The following is a 23,091-nucleotide window of genomic DNA, read 5'->3' on the forward strand; positions in this document are numbered from 1 at the left end:
ATTAATCCACATTAATCCCTTTATTTACTCTACCCAGTCTATTAGTCTTAATTCTCCCAGGACCCTCCGTGGCGGCCCATTGTGAGGTAGCTAAATGAGTGGGGGCCAGTAGGGGACTGGTCCACAGTTTCACAGCAGGTGATCTGACAGGTGACTACAGCACTGCAGTGAGACCAGGAATAGCTTGGAGAATTCAGGAGGCTGAAGTAACTCCAAGTTTTTATAGGGCCTTTACAAAGTGTGTAAACTTGAATAATAGATAGTGATCTTCAGAGGAAGCTGAACTGTCACGCTCTGTTGCTTCATGGATGGCCTTAATAGACTGCTTCTGAAAAGTGGGGAGAGCGATGTGGCTTACTCCCATTAGCCCTTCAGTTTTCTCTGAAAGCCCTCAGTATAGTACTGCCCAGGCTTGTGTGTGTGTGTGTGTGTGTGTGTGTGTGTGTGTGTGTGTGTGTGTGTGTGTATACACGTATATGACAGGCAGGGGTAAGGTAAGATCAGACAACTAGAGAAGGGATAACAAGAAAAAAGGGCGTAAACAGTGGAAAGACCAAAAATAAAAAAAAGGAGAAGAATGAGCAATGAGAATGAGAGCAATGAGAACAGACGGAGAAAACAGAAAGCTAAAATGAAACACTACCTTTTTTGGCGATCTCCATCTCCTCCTCGGTCCAGCGAGAAGTTTCCCCGGTTTCAACGGAGCCAGCTAGACGACAGAGAGAAGAGAGACAGCCCCATCAGTACTGACGAAGAGAAAGAAAAAGGAAAGAGAGAACGAGATATGGACGGCGAGAAGAGTCAGCCCGCTCCTCAGCTGCCTCCTTCTCATGGCCACTAATCTAATAATCTGTTTACATTCAGGGGCTGCTGAGACCTGCTCTCTCTCTCTCTCCCTCTCTTTCTCTCCTCCCCTTCTCTCACGCTCTTCCTCTCTCCTACCGCCCCCCTTCCTCCTTCTCTTTCCAGTTCAGGACAAACCCTCCCGCCTCTCTAATCCACAGGAGGAGGGCCCTGGTCAGCTGATCTTGCGCCAGACGGTGGAGGAGTAGAGAGCCATGCCTCCCTCTTTGGGAAATGGCCTTGGATGGAGACAAACAGATAGATAGAACAGTCAGCCCTCAGCCCTACACACACACACACACACACACTCACACTCCCCTCCACTATCATGCTGTCCCATTACTCTCTCTCTTTCACTCGCAAGCACACACACATGCACACTCCCCTCCACTATCACACTATCCACTGTCCCATTACTCTCACTCCCATTCAATGGCGAGCACACACACACACACACACACACACACACACACACACACACACACACACACACACACACACACACACACACACACACACACACACACACACAATCTCCATCTCCTGGCTTTGGCCACACTGTCAACACCCCCCAGTGAATTTCACAGAACACAACTACATGGTGGTGGGGGTGGTGGGGGGGGGGAGGAGCTGAGAGTGAACCCTGGCCCACTTTGCAAGCACCCATTGAGACCATGTAAACATTTGGACAAATATAGCAGCAGATGAACCCTTGACATTTACAGGAGCCCCCCACCCCACCCCCCACACTGAAAGACGATGAGATCCATCCTTGCTGTTTAGGTGGCTCCCGAGCCACACAGTCTGTTCTACCTTAGCAAACAAATGTCTCCTGGGCCGAGCGAGCCTCCCCCTGCAGCAAAACTCACGTGTTCTGGTAATCCAGCACTCCCCATAATGGTTTAGCTCCCCCCCCCCCGGGGAGGGGGTCATTATTTTCAAACAGCTCTTTGAAGGGATGTCATTACACAAACCAGTGTTCCTATTCTTTTTAGGAAATCATTTTCCAGGACTTTTCAAGGAAATTTTCCAGGATTTTTGCTTGGATATACCTATCAGCCATTTCTCACAAAAGGTCATTATCATTTAAAGCCTCAGCAGCCTCTGAATGGACTGAGCACCTTTTTAGCTGATCAGTGAACATACCAACCAAACTTAAAGCACTGATGTATAATCTAAGTGGCCAAAACCCCCATTTTATAACCTAAAGACAATCTTCCATGACCACAATTATATCTACAGGACATCTGATCAATTTGATCACTTTCCAAGTGTTTCTTCACAACTGGAAAACTAGTTTCTCAATTTCCAGTTTTCCCATGATGCATGGGAACCCTGGAAAAACAGACAGGGGTGTCTACCTAGAATGTAGCACCTACCTCACGATGACAGGCCACACCTCACCCAACCACCCATGAGTCCCGACAAGATCGAACCATTGCCATCTGCCCCCACTGAATCAGCAGCCAGCCTGGCAGCACTCCAACAGGGTGACACTGACAGAGGGCGACCCTCTGTGCTTAGTACACTTCTGAGAAAAACCCCCGACATGGGGTTACTAGAGAGCAGCAAACACTGAACACACGGTTAAGGTTCGCTCAGTGGTCGCTCAGGGAGATTGCACCGGACACGGACCTCAGTAAATCCACGACAGGCCCAGAAAGTAGCCAGATAGGTCAGAGGACTGAAGGGTTGGAAGGACATGCTGCAGAGGGTTAATTAATCACGTCGGGGCACGGGGGCTTACATAACAGATTGTAGAGGGAGGCAGAATAGAGGGCAGATGGCGCAGGAACACTTACAAAACCCAGTGAGTTAACTATGCATATTACTGCCATGAAGATCTGAACACAGAGGACTGAGAATATCCAAAACCTTGAGTCGCCGCAGAGCAAGTATGAGGAGTCAATGGGATTTGCTAGCATACAAGGACAAATTAAGTGGCCTGTGTGCTAGCCTGAAAACCATGACAACGTCTTCAACGGGGGCTCTGCATTGCCATGGTGACAGACGGGCTAGAAGGAGCAGACGGCCCTTGATATGTTGCCGTGGAGGATGTGGATCTATGTCACAGTCAGCAAGGAGTCAACGAGTACCTGAACTTGTTGAACCAGCTGGCCAGTTCCCAGCAGATAAGGACTAATACAATTTCAGACTTTAGGGAGAAAGACGCCACAGGTTTATTCTGCGTGGTCTCTGAGCCATGGTTTGACATTTCTATTCATCTGCAATAAACCCTACGCCATCCCATCCACATGTAAAATATCTGAGTAATTGCAGGATAAAAATTTAATTGGGGGAAGATGGTTGTTGATTAAACAACTTACCTCTTGTTACATTTAATAATACCTTAGTAAAATCGCACTTATTCTTCTACCAGCTCCCTCACAGTCCAAACATTGTTCCCTGTGCAGGATGCAACAGCCATATCTGGTTGGTCAGAGATGGCACTTAAAAAAAATGCTTTGAGAGAGAATGATGAGGGAATAAAATAACCAAAATAAATTACAATAACCAAAAGACACCAGCTCCTCTGCCAGATCATCACATCATCAGCACTCAAAACGAACATCACGGACTGGAACAGTGATGAATTGACTGCCCCAAGAACAAAGTCAGTGTCATACGGTGGATCCCAGTGTGGGAGGCAGAAGAAGTCTCCTTAGTTACCAACAAAAGGATGGTTCAAGAAAATGCAGTCTGTTCTGAGAGTGTAATTTCACACCCCTAATTAGTTCAGTTCAACTAGGATTTCCCCAGCTTTGCGATGGACTCAGATAGAAAGGGCTGAGATTCAGCTACCACTTTGCTGAGAGTTAAGTTCTGTGACCTCCGTGAACCTGGCACAAAATGATCAGAAACCAAATAAAAATATGCACCTTCCAGGGGGCGTCCAGGTAGCGTGGCGGTCTATTCTGTTGCCTACCAACATGGGGATTGCCAGTTTGAATCCCCGTGTTACCTCCGGCTTGGTCGGGCATCCCTACAGGCACAAATGGCCGTGTCTGTGGGCAGGGAGCCGGATGTGGTATGTGTCCTGGTCGCTGCACTACTGCCTCTTCTGTTAGGTCGGGGTGTCTGTTCAGGGGGGAGGGGGAACTGGGGGGAATAGCGTGATCCTCCCATGAGCTACATCCCTCTGATGAAACCCCTCACTGTCAGGTGAAAAGAAGCGGCTGGCGACTCCACATGTATCAGGAGGCATGTGGTAGTCTGCAGCCCTCCCCGGATTGGCAGAGGGAGTGGAGCAGCGACCGGGATGGCTCGGAAGAGTGGGGAAACTGGCCGTATACAATTGGGGAGAGAAAAGGAGGAAATTCCAAAAAAGAAAAAAAGAATATGCACCTTCCCTCATACTATGTCTGTACACTGTGCCTGTATGGTTTGAGAAATTAAAACATATTTCATGAGCTGTGATGATACTTTCCATGCCAATTTACTCTGAATAACTTCAACGTACAAAACATAAACAGTCATGACAAACAGATGTCACATTATATTCTCTGGATTCGGATCTCAATAAGCAGCACACTGACTTTGGTTTAGCAACAGGATAGACTGATTTATAAAAAGAATTCTTCAACCTGTTGCAGTTTAAATTGAGGGACTCTAAATAGCCTTTTGGAGGGCGAAAGTTGGTATTCTCTGTTCAAAACATGCGAGGAGTCAGAAGAGATACTGCTAGCAGGTCTGAGCGTGCTCTTGTTGTGAGTTGCTTGAAAGGCGTGTGCCACCCGTTGACCAATAATTTTCACACAGACTTGGATTTGATTATATAGTTTAGCTCTAAATTTCACAGATAGGCTGCCGAGCCAGGCCATAGGTACAGCATGACACTCTGAATAACTGATTTAAAATTTCATCACTCTTCACATCACATCACTCTTCACCCCATCAACGTCCAAATCATTCCAAAATAATATTGTCTGTGCTGTTTGAGCCTATTTGTGACACAGCTATTTTCAAAAGTACAATTATCATTATGTTTTATAAGAGATGACATCACCTTCGGCCCCTTCCCTGAACTGACCCAAAGTGGTGCCATTCCATTTGTGCAGCAAAAATCATTGTTTGGGCCAATATCAGAGGGTTTGCAGTGTTGATCACACAAGCATTGCATTGATTTTATTATCACTGAACAAGTCATTAATACACACATTTTTCCATACATCATTTTTTTTGGGTAGGGCTGCTTCCTTTCTTATAACACCAGAACCTTAAAACTGCAAACAAAATTTGGAAACCATCAAAACATTATTTGTCTCTGGTTTAGAATGAAACTGCATCCGAATAAAAATTTGGTTTTCTGCAGAACTTTAGCAATATTTTTGCATTATGCCATCATTTTTACATATCAGTGCAAGCTCTTGAACTTAGACTGACTCTTAACATTTGCTGTTACCAAGTCTCTCGCTTGTTCCCATAGACTGGTACGGGGCTGATGTCTAAAGACTTAAGGCCCAGACAGAAGGCCGACTGTTGCATCAACTCACGTCGCCTGCTGTCTGGGCCAAAAAGTAGCACTTGAACACACCATGAAGACTACAGCTGACAGCCAACTAGCATGTACATTCTGCACTGATTCACTAAGCTGAACAGCCAATCAGAGTAATCTCTCACCGACAGGCTCCACCGATTCAACATGCCAAATTGGCCGAAAAGGTGCCAACAGGGGTCTGACTACTACTGATGGTGCGGGACACACCGCAAAAACTAGGGTCACAGACACCCACCAACGGCCTGACATTGGCCGATGGCCGACCGTCAGCCTGGTGTGTCAGGGCCCTTAAAATAACTCAAAAGATTATTATGGTGGCCAGCTAGACACAACACAAACAATACAGACTACTGTGACGTCGTTCGGAGTTAGTTGTGGGGAAGAGTGACGTCACAGCTCATAAAACAAGTCTGATATCACAAGAACTGAACCAACCCAAATGGTGATTTTTGCAGCGCAAACAGCACAAGTGAAGGGGCACATTTTTATTCATGTTTGATTACATGGAGTCCCAGTTTCCACTTTGTCCGATGCAATGGTGTGCCACATCTTGAAATGACACAGATCTGTAGTTAACAATGCAGTCTTGGTATTTCCATGTTACAGATTCAGAATCAGAAATACTTTATTCCTCCCCGAGGGGAAACTGGGTAACAGTACAGTACAGAAAAGGGCTGTGAATTGGCAAGAATTCACTTTATCTACTGATCTGTAAGATTAATAACTAATTAAACTGGAGATCAAAGTTTGAGGGGCATACCGCTACTTTACTACTCCTCTAATGTATGCTTGCATGCCATGCGGTGCTACTTTTGCCCTTTCTTATGTGTTATTTCTTGTTATTCCGTCTTAGCTTCTGAACAAAGTCAATGCAAGTTTCATTTTGCAGAAGCTTGGTGGGTATATGGCTACATTCAGACTGCAGGCCTGACCCCTAACGCAATTTTTTACTCAGATTAATTTCTTCCCTCGATTGTTTACATTTTCTTTTAATGGATCCATATCTGACATCAGCGTGAACACACATCTATGCTGAAATGACTCACAAGTGCAAATGCAAAATATTTTGTGACGATGCTCAGCCTTTCCGACAGGAACTTTTAAGTTCAGACTGATGAGGGGGCATCTCCCCAAATGGCTCTTATTTCGGTAACTTTGCTGTCTTTCCGTTGATTTCCATAAGCATAATTTTTTACCCAGCAAACGTCTTCCATAACCGCATCTCTACCAGTACATAACAAGTGCCACAGATGTTTTCCCCAATCTTACTTGATCATAGTTTCAGATTGGTTGGTGAAAGACAGTCCATACAGGCAAATATAGAGCAGCCAACCCTGCTGATCTGTGCCACAGACCATGTGCCACTTGTTTACAACAAAAAAAAAAATCTGATCTGTGTCATATTTGAGGGAATAGTCATAACTGGGTCAGGTTTGAGGTGTAGTCTGAACATAGCCTGTGTTGACTTGATTTAGGTTTCAAATATGAAAACCCTGCACCTCAGGATTTCTTCAGATCAAGCCAGCAAAATACCAATCACAACATGAGAGTTAGCCACGGGAAAACGAAACACAGCAGATGTGGCAGCTTACCTTTATTAACATCCATGGCAGTTACTGGTGTTTGGGGTTTGGGGGGCTCCCTCATGGCCTTCTGGGCTGGCTCAGGTTTAGGGAGCTGTGGAGGCTCCGACAGGGCCGGCTCTGGGGCTGGGGGAGGCGGCTCCTCGGCCGCCACAGATGCAGCCTCGTTGGCCATGGAGCGGGTGGTGATTCTTCCCTTGCGGCGGCCCTGGCTGTTGGCAGTCTTTCTGCCACGTGGCGTGTTTTGCTCCTTACCGTCCTCGTCCTCCCCACCGTCACATTTGTCTTTGTCCTTGCTAATGTCCCTGTGGTGCCACATAAGAAACACAGCTTGAACCTTACTAGTCTAAATGATTGAGCAAATACAGACAACAGCCATTCATTTTTGTTAATCATCAGAAACATTTCATTAAAAAAAGAAATGGCTGAATGGAAATTTCTCAAACACAATTACATGTATTAAAAAGCCTTTTAAAAGGGAGCCAAATGTCAGACTTAAACCCATTTATTTTAGCAAGTTTATTTTACCAGCGACAGCACTCCTCATGTGAAGGCTGTACATGAATCATGACTAGCTGCCAAATGAGCCAACTGGATAAATAAGTGGTGGTGGGCCGGTGCGGTCCCCTCTCAGCTCTCAGATGTTCAGGGTGTGGCTGAACAGCCAGAAATCCCAGCCAGGGCTTGGGCTGGTGAAACTTGCCTATCACTTTACACCATCTCTAATTTTCATTTGGTCTGTTAAAAATAGAAGCAAATCCTGTCTGAACCTGATTTCACAGGTTTTTAACCCTCTGGTGACAAAGGCCAACTAAAATTAATAGTTGTGTTTATAGGTAGATCTCTCTGAAAGCCAAGACAAGCTATAATCCCACAAGTCTATGACTTCGTCATGTTATACTTGCTGGGCCTGTCCCATCGACAGTAAATGTGAAGCAGACTTAAGATTCATCACATTGTCCCCATATACCCTTTTTCCACCAAGACGGTTCGAGGGCTGGTTCAGAGCCGGTACCTAATCTCGAACCAGTTCTTTGTGTTTCGACAGCCAAAGAACTGGATCTCGGCCAGGAAAACTGGTTCCAGAGCGGTACCAACTCTTAGCTGAGCTAGAAGAAAGAACCACTTATGTCAGGGGCTGGGGGTGGGATTATTATGACAAACAAGAGCAATAATTAGTTCTGCCAAATAATGCATGCACCCCTTAACACCAAGTAATGACACTTTAAATCAAAGTTTGATGGGAATGAAATGGTTTTATCAGCACATACTTTATTTGATTGACTTTGACAGCGTGAATTTGACACCCCACATTCATTCTTCCTCACTTAAAAACCTCATTTTAGTATAATTATCTGAAATTCTATGCCTAAAAACACACTGACAAAGAACACCAAAGAGTTTGCGCTAAGAAATAAATTAATCAAGGAAACCTTGTAAATTTCAGACCAATCACCCCGCAGGAGAACAAGGCAAATAATCACAAATTCTGTTAATTTTATAATGGACATTTGTGTTATGATATTCAAACAAACCATCTGTCAACAGAAAAATATAAGCCTCTTGTCTATGAGACCGGTCTCTTGAGAGAGCTACAGCCAGCTCACAGTGGTGTCTGTGAGCGTGACTGGCTGGCTGGTTGCCAGTTTGTGGAGCTTCTCAACTCCGAAAACATTGGTGCAAATTTTGGATTGGCCATCAATTTTCGGAAAACTGAAAAGTTTCGGAAAAGTTGATCTCTCGCTTCTAAAACTCTCAGGCCTGAATTTAATGATGAAATAGCATACAAAAATTGAAAAAAATTCGAAATCTACAGTTGATTTCTAGCTGCATCTTGCTGGGAGAGTGGAGAGGTGTACAAACATATACACAGATGTAATGATGTGGCTCTCTACCCAGCTCTGGCGCCTGTGGAAAAGCAAACCGGTTCTTAGAAGGTTCGCAAGTTGAACCAAATGCGAACCGGCACTAGCACTAGCCCAGAGCTAGAACTAGGTTCACGTTGGTGGAAAGGGGATAATAGTCTCCTACTTACTGTCGAAGGAAAACAGACTCAGCATTGCTTGCTAACACCGCAAACTAGCCTTGGTTTCATGTTTCTAATTCTTAATGAGACTTGTAAAATCTCTTTAAGAAAAGAATTCTGATTTTGCTGTACAACCAAAGGAACATCATGGGTACATTTTTAGGGATGGAATTTTGCTTAAAAGGGTGGCTTATAAAACAAAAGGAACATTCAAAGACGCAAAGCTCTAGCAAGAAGTCATGGCCAGCAGGGGCTGGGATTCTCCCTCCCGCACCATTTTATCACCACATTAAAAAAAGAGATGCTCATCCCTACAATCAGAGTCAAGGATTCCAGTCGCCTCAAGTCAGGGCTTTAATTTACTATGGGCACGTTTATATTTTAGAAGCCAACCCCAAACAGACAAAAGCAGATGGATATAACTGTCCACCAGAGGTGGACCAGGGCACGCAGCCAGTCGAGATTCACCTGGATTCGTCCTTCTCATCTTTCTCCTCCTCGTCCTTCTTCTCCTCTTCCTCCTTTTTCTCAGACTTCTCCGATTTCTCCTCCTCGTTTTTGTCGTCTGACTTGTCTTCTTGTGAGGGGCGTGTTATCTGCTGGAAACAAAACACACAGGGAACGTGGTTATTTGGTTATGCTTTAACACTCGTCAATCGCAGCCACCAAACAGAATCCTGCCCGGTCCTCAGTCAGTGATCACATGTTTGACTTCAGATTCAGCAAAGCTGTAACCAAACACAAACAGTTCAGCCACTTCCTTTCAAGTCCGGTTCACATAAAACAAGTCATTCTTAATGTGCAGTAACTGACCATTAGAGTCCACAGAAGCCACTAGAGGCTCAAAGCAGTAGAGTGGTCTGCCTAATTATTCACTGAGGGAGCAGGTAGACCCAATCAAGTTTAAGAGAGCTGTAATGACCTAACATGATGCTTTTACGTCATTTGCCCCTGCCTCTGGGCACCACCATTTCTTCCCAAACCAGATAGATACAAGATAAAATGCTGGAGAGGAGATGAAAAGGCTTGTCATGCATCCTGGGCAGACAAGGCTGCTGCGATAGCTTCCTTTGATGAGCGTCACATGGAGAGAGGCCATCCAAAGAAACATGATACACAAGAACAGGGGACCATGATGAAGACATCCAAAGCGTATATGGGTGCTATGCCATGTTCTCCTCTATACTACCTTCTGAGAGAATAGTCAATGAAATCAACTGTGACATTATGATGCTTGACTGCAGTGTTAAGCGCAAGTAGGTCAGCAAATACTAGTTAATGAATAATAAAAGGTTAGAGCTAGATTTAAAAGTCACTGCATTCACAAGTTGAAAAAAAATCTAAAGAAGATCTTAAAAACAGGTCTGATAGAGTGATTGAGGTCAGAGCAACATTCTTTATCATCACTGCTGGCGCGGCAGACCACAGAATCCCTCCCCCTGCCTGTTCCATGAAAGCGTGGTGCTGGAACAAGGCTGGCTATGCCAAGCCAAACATCCCATGCTGGTACCAGATGGGGCCAAAGAATGTGCTTCAGTCAATGATAAAGGCAGAAGAGAGGAACTGAGGCAAAGACAAGGGAGACAGTGAGACATTAAAAAGAAAGTGTGTGTGTGTGTGTGTGTGGGTTGTTAGAGGTTGTCTGCAGTTGTAATAGTATTCCAACACAATGTGTCTCTGCACATTTGGGGTCTGGCTGTCTCAGCACACATTGCAGTCTGGTGCAGGATTGCCAGACAATCATCAAGAATCGGTCGCAAATCAACTATCTGCAGTGGTTTGAGCTGGAAAGTCTGTTTAGTCTTTGTTGAATTTAAGTCTCTGTGGCCTGACTTGCAGAATTAGTGCCTGTTGTGGCCAGCTCTAGCCAGAGTCAGCCAATCATCTGACCGATTTGACATTTGAAAGCGGAGCTATATGTGGAACGGTGATCGCAAAAATCAAATCTGTTTGAGAGAAACCTGTATGCAACATGAAGTCCACTTTCCCTCATATACCTCCTCTTCTTAGTAGGCTCCAAAAATAACAAGTTTATCCTCAAATCACTGCGAGCTAGAAGCGTTATATTATTTAAGAATTGGGTAACTTGGCAAAGCTAGCTTTGCTTTACACCTTGTTTTTTTTTTACATTTGGATTCATATTTGAGCCTTTCTGTCTTGTTATAGCTTCCACAGTGGCTGCCTTGGCACAGCAGAATCCAGAGAGACCACTTGGCAGAGAGGAGCAGTTCGCTCTACAACAGAGTTATTCTCACCATACATGTCCTTCAGCGAGGTGCCGTTCTGGTTGGGTCAGGGATCACCCTTGTTTGCTTTGGAGGCTGCTCGAGAGCCACGGCATTCCTCCCTCTGCTCCCTATACTGCTCGCACAGCCTCCACAGATGTTCTCCACAAGTCAATGGGGCCCTGTGGTTCTGTGGTTCTGCAATGTTTTGAGATGAAGCACTTTCCTGACCTGGCGTGAATATTTTGAGAGTTTTAATTTCCCCCCTCTTTTGCTGATTCACAAGACCTGTTTGATTTAGGAAACGACGAGAGCCACAAGTCAATCTTCTCTTTCCTACCACAGAGCTCGGGACACCAGAGGAATCTCTCGCTCTCTCGTTTCAAGCAGCTTCACTGAAAAAAAAAGGGGAAATGAACAAGCCTACACACAAGGATCAACCATTACCGTGTCACACGTCGAACCTAAGGTCATCTTGATTAAACTTGCATTATCCAATAACACAATTACCGAGGAAAATACTGCTTGAAAATTCAAGCATATAATAATATTACAGTGGAACTGTGAAAGCGTTATAAAATATTCGTAAATATACAATTTGCTCAACAACAATTTTTACTCAAGGCTGACCACGATGAAGGAACTTTAATATCAATTTCCAATGTGAAAATGTTAGAAAAAACCAGGGATATAAGTGAATAACAGGATCGCAGTGAAATGTGGTAAACCACAATGTAGAGGCAGAAAATGTTACATACTGAGTAACAGTAGCCTGCGGAGTATTCTCAGCGCACATGACACAAGGTTCACTGGCCACATTATTCACATTCCTTTACAACGCCTGTGAACCAAGCTCCAAAGAGTACAGCTGCCAACTCAGGATATATGGTTCAAAATAAAAAAATAAAATAAAAAAAAACCAAAAACACGGCACAGCGGGTAATACCAAAATTATGTTCTCCACCATCACTGTGGTTTGATCAGGAGGGTTGGCCCATTTACTTCCTCCTCACATATGTCACAAGCCACTGCTCAGCTGGTCACTAAAAAAGAAAGCGTCGCTTGACATCAGTATCACCACCTCATGGAATCTGCTTTACAGCTTAGCTTTCTGGCATAAAGACATGGAGAAGTGGTTACCGTGTGGATTTCTAACAAAAGCAAGCCAACGACTGATATCATAAAACCTTACAGTCACAGCTGATCCACTGATACCAACAGAGTGATGTTTTATTGATCCCACTTAAGCGAATTCCCCTTTTCCGCTTGCACCCTCCAACACCGAGGTCAGAGCACATGGTTAGCCACAGAACCTCCTTAGAGCTGGAAGGCGCTTAGTGACTTTCTCAAGGGCGGTACGGGAGGGCGCGTGCCCTACTCACATCCACCCTGCAAGCTTACGATACAACCTAACTTGTGATCACTACCCAACGAGTTACAGTACAAATAAATGTAGAAAAAAATCATGTCAACACTTTTCTTCACAGGTAGGCTGCATCAAGGGGTTTGATGGCCTTCCAAGGCAAAGGAAAAAAGCAATCGGAAGATGATATGCTGTGTTCTGTCTTCAAACTTACTGCTGACATTTTGTAAAAAAAAAAAACCAAAAAAAAAAAAAAAAACCCAATAAAACAAAAAATAGCCCACAACTTCCCATCTGGCAGCATTACAAATGCACCATTTCCCCAAAACACAGAAGATCTAAACTTCAGCCAATGGATCATAACACAATCTTTCAGCGCTCTCAATCTTAATATGGAGATAAACTACAATGTCCACAACTGATTTTAAATGGAAAGTAGGGTATTGATCAAACACTGTTCCTTCTATTGAAAACCTTTAATCTGAGGTATTCAGTGTATAATGTGACATAGTAACAAGTAACTGCCAATAACCACGATACATTATGTCAACTGCATTAAGAAGTAACAAGTCTGATATGACTCTTACCGACAGAGTTAAAAAATATGTACAAAAGTGAAACAATCAAGGGCCCATATAGCAATGCAATGTGGGAAGCAAATTTTTTTTCAACATTTGAGTTTTTGCAAAATAAAGCTGTTTTATAGGTGCATCTTCCTGCTGATAGGATGTGGATTTTATATTCGTGAGTATAGTTGTCTATTGTCAGGAATTCACTGTAGCGTGAGGGAACACCACACACCAGTGAGGCCAGTCAAGTGAGGGAGCTCGATGTAGGCCCCCACAGCACAAACCCATTAAGATTAATTGCAACGTATTGATTATATATTGTCTATATGGAGCAATGTCATCACTTTTTCCCAAAAGTCCAACAACTAAATCATGATATTTACTGCAAATACAGAACGAAGCAGGAGGTCATAGGTGCATTCAGGGGTTAATATCAGATTAATTAGCCAATTAATGTTAGACTAATAAGCCAAAGTGCAATGCTGAACTACAGCTGGAATCAGTATTGGGTTATTTAGTTAGCAATGCAGGTTACCAAGATGAGTATTTGAAAACAGATTTGTTCAAGATCTCTTCCAAAAGAGCATTGCCCCAGCCCACCAGCTACTGATACATTCTACACTTAGTGTAAAACTTCTGAGCCAGTGTTAACGTTACCCAAGTGGGGCAACTAAAATACTTAAGACAACGCCAACAGAAGGAAGTTAAAAGCAGCAGCAAGACAGCATGAAGAAAAACAGAGTCTCATAACAAGCTAAACCACAAGGAGAGGCCATACTTTTAAGAGTTACCTACTTACCTGCAAACTCATTTGTTGTTCATGAGAAAACCTTTACCCCGCTGTGAGCCACAGCTTATTGGTACTGCAAATGTGAGTTTAGCCTCCAGTTCTTCCATAGCGGCAGTAACAGTAGCAGGAGAGAGGCAGGAAAGCACCATAGCAGAGCCCCTTAGAAGGGCTGCATGGCAGCGGCACTGCCGCACATATTCCAGGAAAGCGTGTCATCAGGCTGCTTAAGCCACCCAAAGAATTGTCCATCTCACATGCACACACGCACTAATCCATGCAGGGTCACTCAAGGTAATCCATGCCCGGCACTCCTCTTTGATTGGCACTCACAGCAGCACAGTGAGTTTTTTTGGGCCTGTCTGACTGCCGGGCTATACCACTCAGCTGTTAGTGAGAGGGGTGTCTCCACTGGAGGAATTACATTAAAAAAAAAGGAAACGGAGAGAAAAACTTAAGAAACACTCAGCAAATAAGCTGCCAATGCTGACTCTGTCTCACCGAGTTTTTTCTCCCGTCTCCATTTCACTCACTCTCGATACATTCCATTCCTCTTGCCCATGCTGTCGTTCTCCCTCTCACTTCAGAGTATGGGGGAGCTGCAGTCAGTACTCTCACCGACGGCTTGTTAGGGACACGACCACATCCTGATGGGCCATTTTTCTCCCAACAACAAGAACAATTTCACTCCGTTCTAAATGGCAGCATCAAGGTTTGGACCAAGCACTGAAGCCATTCAAGCCATTATCGGTCGGGATCTGAAGGCAGTAAGCGTTCATGGTCATGCCATTTTGGGGGCTTGAGTCCATATAGCGTTTTTTTTCTGAGCGCCAGCATCTTTTTTCAATTGTTCCCAATGAGGAGAGAGCATATGCAGCCGCCTGCAGCCGCCTAGTAAGGTCAAGCTACACCCAGAGTCTTTTTTTCAAAGTGCACTGACTTTTTTGTGCGGCCGTTCCGAGCTCTTCCTAGTTGAAAATATCTTAACTTTTCAGAAAGGCGCTGGTGTCATCACTGTCACTCCTTTTCAGGCAACCAGTCATATATTAGATGGGGCGGGACTCGTCAGCCTGGTAACCAAGAAAATGAAGGCGATGATATTCACCATATCATCTCCAACAGATCATGACATGCACCGCCATCCTACTTGCTGTCAGATTGAGCAGTGACAACATGCAACTCCAACAATGAAGTGAACATTTCCCTCAATATTGTGAGCATTTGGCTTACACTTAGCTCAGTTGTAAAGCTGAGAGGTTTAATTTGAGTGGTCTACCATTTAGTAGATGGAGTGGCACTATTTGATACGGTACAAAGCTCGTCCATACCAAGTATGAGGGCAAGCATCCTCCGGTTGGTGCTCAGGGTGAAAAAACTGTCAAAAAATAGATGGTAGGAATAACAAATAGATAATAAAAAGCAAAGGGGCGATGCTAGTCTATCATATAATGGCGGTTACAGTGGTGATATGTTGTCACAGAGACAAAACCCACGCGCAGCTTTTTTTCTCTCTGTCACCGCACGAGCCCTGCCAGCGCTTTTCTGCCAGAGAAAAACACTATAAGGATATACCAGTGCTTTATCCCAGTGCTCCCCAGTGCCCTGCTAGCGCTTTTCTGCCAGAGAAAAACGCTATATGGACACACGCCCTTAGACAACAACTACGTGCTCTCTGATCTCACAAGGACCAAACAGCAGACGGCTTAATCACCACAGCAAAACATCAACCTTCGGACAAACCCCTTTCTACTGATGGAGAAAGATGATCCAGGGGCTGTGTGAATAGACAAAAATACGGCAAAATTACCTAATTTCTAGATTTTTGAGACCAATACCGATCCAGATTTTAGAGGGGAAATTTCACCACTTACTGATACAGCGGCCAATATAGTGAATTTTTAGAGCTGGAATAGACGTTTTCTATGTGGATTGTGCACCGATTTTGCACCGATATGACTGTGCAAAGGTACTAAGAAGGCTGCTTTCTTAAAAAATAAACTTACTTATTCATCTGTCGCAGCGACGAGGACCATCTAGTCATCCTGTGATGGATGACTGATGACTTGGCCGATGATTAAAGTGAGGAAGAGTTGCGCATCATCAACCCCACTCTCTCATCCGAGACCACCTACTATCAGTGGCAAAACTAAGCGAGATAACTGGCAATGGAGACGGATGCAGATTTTTCCTCAGGGTTTCTTCCAGAAGCCTTTCCCATAGACAAGTATACTCGCAAGGCAGCGGAGGTTCTAAATCAGAGTTTTCCTTCTCCTAGACCTAGATGAACTATCTGACAAGGCTAGCGAGCTTCATCTACCCGTTCTTAAAAAATAACCATATTAAAGAATATTGTACATTGTAAACCAATTCTAGAAATTAACACTGAGAAAATAAAGAGTTAAAAAACATCAGTGCTGTATGGTCAGTATCAGTCAATAGCTGACCATGTAAATAAAGAATAAAAATAAAAATTTCAGAATCAGAATCAAGTTTATTGACCATTACACGGAATTTGACTGCGGTTTTGTGGCTCTCTCTTTGTACTTAACATAGAATAACAACACAACAATCGTCAGATATATACACAAGGATTGACTTATACAGACAAAATAAGAGGCAATAAAGTGCGATGTTTCAGAGAATATATCAGAGATGCTGAAATGTTAGCAGGTTACTTACATACTACATACCTGAGGTAGATGGACATGACAGAGCATACCAGTATACGTACAACATACAGTACCGAATATAAAAAAATGGCTGGATTTATTTGACAATATTAAGCGTTCATTTGAATGACAGCCTGCGGAAAGAAACTGTTTTTATATCTGGTTGTTTTGGTGTACTGTGCTCTGTAGCACCTACCAGAGGGGAAGTGTTGGAACAGGTTGTGACTAGGGTGTGATGTGTCTGCAGTGATGTTGCCTTCCTGTTCCCTGAGTCTGGAGATGTATAAGTCCTGAAGAAGGGCAGGTTGGCACCAATGATTTTCTCTGCAGACTTAACTGTCCGTTGTAGTCTGTCCCTGTCTTGTTTGGTGGCCGATCCAAACCAGACAGTGATGGATGTACAGAGAATCGACTGGATTATTGCAGTGTAGAACTGAATCAGCAGTTCCTGAGGCAGGTTGAACTTCCTGAGCTGGTGAAGAAAGTACATCTTTTGCTGGGCCTTTTTGATGACTGTGTCTAGGTTGGATGCCCACCTTAGGTCCTGGGAGATTGTGGAACCCAGAAATCTGTAGGTTTTCACCGCAGACACTGTGCTGTTGAGTATGGTGGGGGGGGGGCAGTGTTGGGGGGCTCCTTCTGAAGTCCACTATCATCTCCACTGTTCTGAGCGTGTTCAGCTCCAGGTTGTTATGGCCACACCAGAGGGCCAGCTGTTCAACCTCCCATCTATACTATGCACAATCGTCACCATCCCGGAGAAGGCCAATGATGGTTGTGTCGTCCATAAACTTTAGGAGTTTAACAGACGGCTCTGCTGAGGTACAGTCATTTGTGTAGAGGAAGAACAGTAGAGGGGAGAGCAGACATCCCTGGGGGGCACCAGTGCTGGTTGTCCAGGTGCTGGATGTGATTTTCCCCAGCCTCACCAGCTGCCTCCTGTCTGTCAGGAAGTTTTTAATCCACCGGTAGATGGGGGCTGGTACAGTGAGCTGGTTGAGTTTGAAGTGGAGGATATCTGGGACGATGGTGTTGAACGCTGAGCTAAAGTCCACAAACAGGACCCTTGTGTGTCCCCCTGGGGAGTCGAGGTGTTGGAAGATGTAGTCTACTACTACTACTACTACTACTACTTTCAGCTGCTCCTGTTAGGGGTCACCACAGCGGATCATCCATTTCCATCTCTTCCTGTCCTGTCTGTGAATGTTCTCATTCATCCAGGTCATGGTTATCCAAAGGAGTTGAATCAAGTGCAACCGGACTTGGTATATATCCGTGAAGACGTTTTGCCTCTCATCCAAGAGGCTTCCTCAGTTCGTGCCTTTCTGACTAGACCAAGCTAGTCTGACTGGCTGGTGATGAGACTCAGTATTTATCCTCTAGGAGTCGTTGTCAGAACTATTGATATGCGTGGCTCTTTGTGATCAGATGTTTACCAACACCCGTCGTTAGATCTTCCTGTCCTGTGCTGTTGGATGACGTAGTACAATCCCATATTGACTGCATCCTCCACTGACCTGTTTGCTTGTTGGCCAAACTGCAGGGGGTTAAGCAAGGGGCCTGTGATTTCCTTCCGGTGGGCCAGCACCAGTCTCTCAAAGGATTTCATGACCACAGACGTTAGGGCAATGGGCCTGTACTCATTTAATCTTGCGATACAGGGTTTCTTGGGGACCGGGATGATAGTGGAGCTCTTGAAGTAGGAGGAGACTTCACATAGCTCCAGTGATCTGTTGAAGATAAGCATGAAAATGGGGGCCACCTGGTTAGCACAGACTTTCAGACAGGAGGGTACTATGCCATCCAGGCCCGGTGCCTTCCTGGTCTTCTGTCTCTGGAAGAGCTGGTGCACATCCTCAACACAGATCCTCAGTGCGGGTGGGGAGGGGAGAGTGGCTGGCAGGGGTTGCAGTTAGTTGTGTGTGGTGGCTGGAGAGGGTGAGGGGTGTGAAAGTTCAATTATCAAACCTGCAGTAAAAGCCATTTAGATCATAGGCCAGTTGATGATTCCCTGCAGTGTGAGGGGATAGTCTCCTGTAGTTGGTATTGTCTTCCAAACCACTTCAGACTGAGGCTGGGTCGTTGGCAGAAAACTTGCTTTTCAACTTTTCAGAGTAGTACCCTTTTGCCACTCTGATCTCCTTTTTGAGTGTATTTCTGGCTTGGTTGTACCAGATTCTATCTCCACCCCTGTAGGCTTCCTCTTTGGCGTGACGAAGCTGCCTGAGTTTTGCTGTGATCCAGGGCTTATTGTCATTGAAGGTACAGAAAGTTTTGGTGGGCACACACGTCCTCACAAAAGCTGATGTAAGATGTCACAGTGTCAGTAAGTTCATCCAGGTCTGTAGACGCAGCCTCAAAAACACTCCAATCAGTGCAGTCAAGGCAGGCCCGGAGCTCCAGTTTTGACTCAATGGTCCATTTCCTCAGTTTTGACCAAAGGCTTTGCCGATTTTAGTTTCTGCTTGTAGGTTGGGATAAGATGAATCAGACAATGATCAGAGTCCCAGGGCTGCACGGGGGACAGAGCGATAGGCGTCCTTTAATATTGAGTAGCAATGACCAAGAGTGTTTTTGTCCCTGGTGGGACATTTAACATGCTGTCTCTATTTTGGCAGTTCGTGGCTGAGGTTTGCTCTGTTAAAATAAATCCCTAAGGATAATGAGAGGGGAGTCTGGATATTTATGCTCCATGTTTGTAATCTGATCAGCCAGGTGTTTTAACACCTCTTTACACAGGCCTGGGATGGGATACAGACAGCGAGCAGAATAAATGAAGAAAATTCTTGCGGTGAATAGAATGGTTTATAGTCAATGAAATGATTGATTTATTCAACAGTGTGACATCCACACACCAACCTTCATTTATGTAGAAGCATGCATATGCCACCACCCAGTTTTTTCACCCCGATAGTTCTATTTCACGGTCCACTCGGAGGAGTTGGAACTGTGGCAGATGAAGTGTAGGGCAGCAGATCTGGATAAGTCCGAGTTTTTTGTGTTTATGTCCATCTTGTTGGCCAGAGAGTGGACAGTTGCCAGGTGAATTGCCGGTAGTGCAGTACTAAAGCCCCGCTGTCGCAGTTTAGCAAGCGCTCCGGCTCACTTACCCCTTTGACGTCTTTGTCGGAGTCTGCAAAGAGCTGCCCCAGCCTAAAGCTCAGCAAGACTTTCGTTAAAACATTCAGTTAAAGTTGGTAAAAAGTCTGTCCAGTTTGTCCAATGGACAGTTGGAGGCTTAAAAGTTCTTCGCTGCTGTATGTGATTAGTGAGTGGGCGCTGGAAACTAAACAAATAAACAAAAACAGAAAAAATACAAGAGAGTGCAGAACTGAGGCTAGCATCCGTGGTGCCATCTTGATGACTTAAATAATAAATAGCTAAACATCACTTCTGTATGTTCAGTATCAGTCAATTGCTGACCATTTAAATAAAAATAGATAAAATAAATAGCTTAACAAACATCAGTACTGTTCAGTATCAGTCAGTTGCTGACTATTTGTTATGTGTAGCTAGATAACTTTGTTTGGCCTAGCCACGTTGGATACTTTTTCAGCTCACGTTTATTTACATGTCCCCTCTGGTTTAATAATTTCCAATGCACCAACTCGAGTTGCAGATATATTTACCATTGCTTCATTTAGGCAGAATAATTTAAACGCTATAGTTTAACCACTCATTAACATTAGCAGTCTTGCAATGATCAAACATGGCATTAGCTAGCTTTGTGGCTAACCTAATTTAGCAATGGACAGCAGTATAAGCTGCTGTATGCGATGTTTCCAGAGAATTTTTAGAAGTGATGAGGGAGAAATGATAGGACTGTTATTTTTTTACTCGCTATAACTGCCATACTGTTTCATAAATAAACCTACAATAAATTTTGTCAACAGCTTAACTACACCACTCAACTATCGTAACGTTAAACATAGTTTTGATGACTGCCCGAGGGTACCGGCTTTCACGTTACTGCAGCAAAACCGGGCGTGGCTGACATGAATGTTGTCAGGCTTACTTAGGCTATGAGGACAAGTGATGGGTGATATTTATTATTATTAAGTAATGTATTTCACGCGACAATTATCAATTTACCATGAACACAGATGAACTCCGTTGTGGGCTACTATGCTCTCGACTCTGCTTGGGTCAGCTGATTGTTGTGATTTGTGGTGTTCCAAACACATGGGTTGCCACAGTGGAGTTGGAAACTACGCAACAACAACACTGGTTGAAGGACCCATCTTAGGTCTCTCCATTTCTTTTTTAATCCATTATGACCAAAGGTGTCCTCTAAAAAAAAAGTACTGTAAGACCTAAGGCATTACTTGAAAACAAACTCCTAAAGCCTGAGGGTTCTCAGAAAAACTTGACAGAATTGTCAAAATTCACTAAAACCTTTATTTCTCAGCCTCGGTAGCAGATAAAAACATGTAATAAAAACCATTTGAGAGCTTAAACCTTTGGCTTTGCTTGGAATTTACTGCCTTTGCCCTAATATTCATTAATATTTTTTTTTAAATCAATAAACAAAAATCTGGAATCCAGCACACATTGGGCACAGTTCAACGCTGGATTTTCAATTTGCTTGCCCTTCCTAAAGAAGAAAGTACCAGACAACATTGGATAGTTTTATTTTCCTAGGCCTAGTACAGCCATGTGCCAACATGTCTATTTGTTCATGCCACTTCACAGAGGACTCTTTCCTCAGCAGAGCCCAGTATGAAGCTGGATTTTCGGCTAGGCTGGTGTTAAGAAGGGGCTGCTCCATCTGTCAAGGGCCGTGTTGAGGAGTCAAAAGCGCAAGCTGTAAGTAACATTACATCACTGAAATGTTTGTCTTGTATGGATAATCGCACCAAATGGCTTGTGAATACAATTTCAGTGCAGACAATGGGCGTATACAAGGTCTGAAATTAACACTTGCCAAGCACCAAATGTGGGTAGATTTTCCGTTTGGCGAGTAGATCTTGGAAGGCTATCCACCACATGACGGGTAAATGTTTGTACCAAAATAGGCATGTAATAAAAAACTACGCTGAAACTCTGTAACGAGTCACACACGTTGACACGTTGTTGTTGACAGCCCCACACACACACACACACACACACACACACACACACACACAGAGCCTGCTCTTGGTGACAATGGCAGAGAGAACTAAACAGTCAAAAGTCTGGTTACACTTCACTTGAGTCGATGCTGACAATGCTTGTTGCCACAAGTCTTTTGCATGTAAGGGCGGAAACACAAGCAATCTTTCGAAACATCTAGTGAAAGATAAACAAATACAGGCGGAGAAAAGCAGAGTTTTCAACTGCCTAGCTCGTAGTTCATCTCTCGTTGGCCATCCACCTCAGATATGTTATGTATGCTAGCAGCCTAGAGCCCACAAAGAATTCATAAAATTATACAAACATGGGTTAATGATTAAAAATTAATGCTCTGTTCAGACATGAAAAAATATATCAATGTTAATTCTGTTCTTTTCAAAAAAACCCAAAAAGAACTGATAAGAGCACCGTTAAAGTACCGGATCGATAAGCAGTATCAATAAGAGTAGTAGTACCATTAAAATCTTAACGATAGCGTCCGGGTAGCGTGGTGGTCTATTCTGTTGCCTACCAACACAGGGATCGCTGGTTCAAATCCTCGTGTTACCTTCGGTGTGCTCCGGCGCCCCTACAGACACAATTGGCCGTGTCTGCAGGTGGGAAGCCGGATGTGGGTATGTATCCTGGTTGCTGCACTAGCGCCTCCTCTGGTTGGTCGGGGCGCCTGTTTGGGGGGGGGCACTGGGGGGGGGTAGCGTTATCCTCCCACATGCTACAACTCCCTGGTGAAACTCCTCACTGTCAGGTGAAAAGAAGCATCTGGCGACTCTACATGTATCGGAGGAGACATGTGGTAGTCTGCGGCCCTCCCTGGATCGGCAGACGTGGTGGAGCAGAGACCGTGACGGCTCGCAAGAGTGGGGTAATTGGACGGATACAAGTGGGGAAAAAAATCCAAAAAGAAAAAACATCTTAAAAATACCCATCCCTACTCATACCTCAAGACTTTGGTTGATTACACAACAATAATACAACAACGTCTCCTTCAGGACATGTTTCACGAAATTGGAGAACCAAATGCACTTAATTCGTGTGTGATCAGTGGATTCCTCTAAATAAGACCGTGAGCAGCGATCCCAAATCATTCAATAAAAGATCATCAAGTTACCTGGTTCCTTCCTCTCCGTCTTCCATAATTGCGCCTCACCAAGGTCTTGTAGTTCTGGTTCTTCTTAGTCAAGTAATAGTACAGTACACAGTCTGCCACACACTGAAAACAAGCCGAGATGGCATGGAAATATGAGCATATGAGAATTAAACGAGGGTGATCTAATACAATTCATGAGCTTTGGGTTAATTCTTTATCAAAATTGATTACACTTAAGTGTTAACATATCATTCCTGTAAACAAGGATGGTCCGGTCTAGATTTATACTGATGAAGAACTGTTCCACAAAGCCAGAAACGAGATGATGT

At 44.2% G+C, this 23,091-nt stretch overlaps 1 protein-coding gene across 1 annotated transcript in view; it reads right to left on the reverse strand.

Annotated features, from left to right (window-relative positions):
* Positions 1–23,091, reverse strand: part of ncor1 (nuclear receptor corepressor 1) — a 128,721-nt gene that overhangs the window by 44,746 nt on the left and 60,884 nt on the right. The window contains exons 14-17 of the mRNA XM_056284759.1: positions 22,784–22,885; positions 9,419–9,549; positions 6,934–7,229; positions 644–709 (exon numbers count right to left, since the gene is read on the reverse strand). Coding sequence (XP_056140734.1) covers positions 644–709; positions 6,934–7,229; positions 9,419–9,549; positions 22,784–22,885 — 595 coding nt within the window. The remainder of the gene's footprint in view (positions 1–643; positions 710–6,933; positions 7,230–9,418; positions 9,550–22,783; positions 22,886–23,091) is intronic.

Source organism: Lampris incognitus, chromosome 8 (assembly GCF_029633865.1).
Source record: "Lampris incognitus isolate fLamInc1 chromosome 8, fLamInc1.hap2, whole genome shotgun sequence".
Classification (NCBI taxonomy): Eukaryota; Metazoa; Chordata; class Actinopteri; order Lampriformes; family Lampridae; genus Lampris; species Lampris incognitus.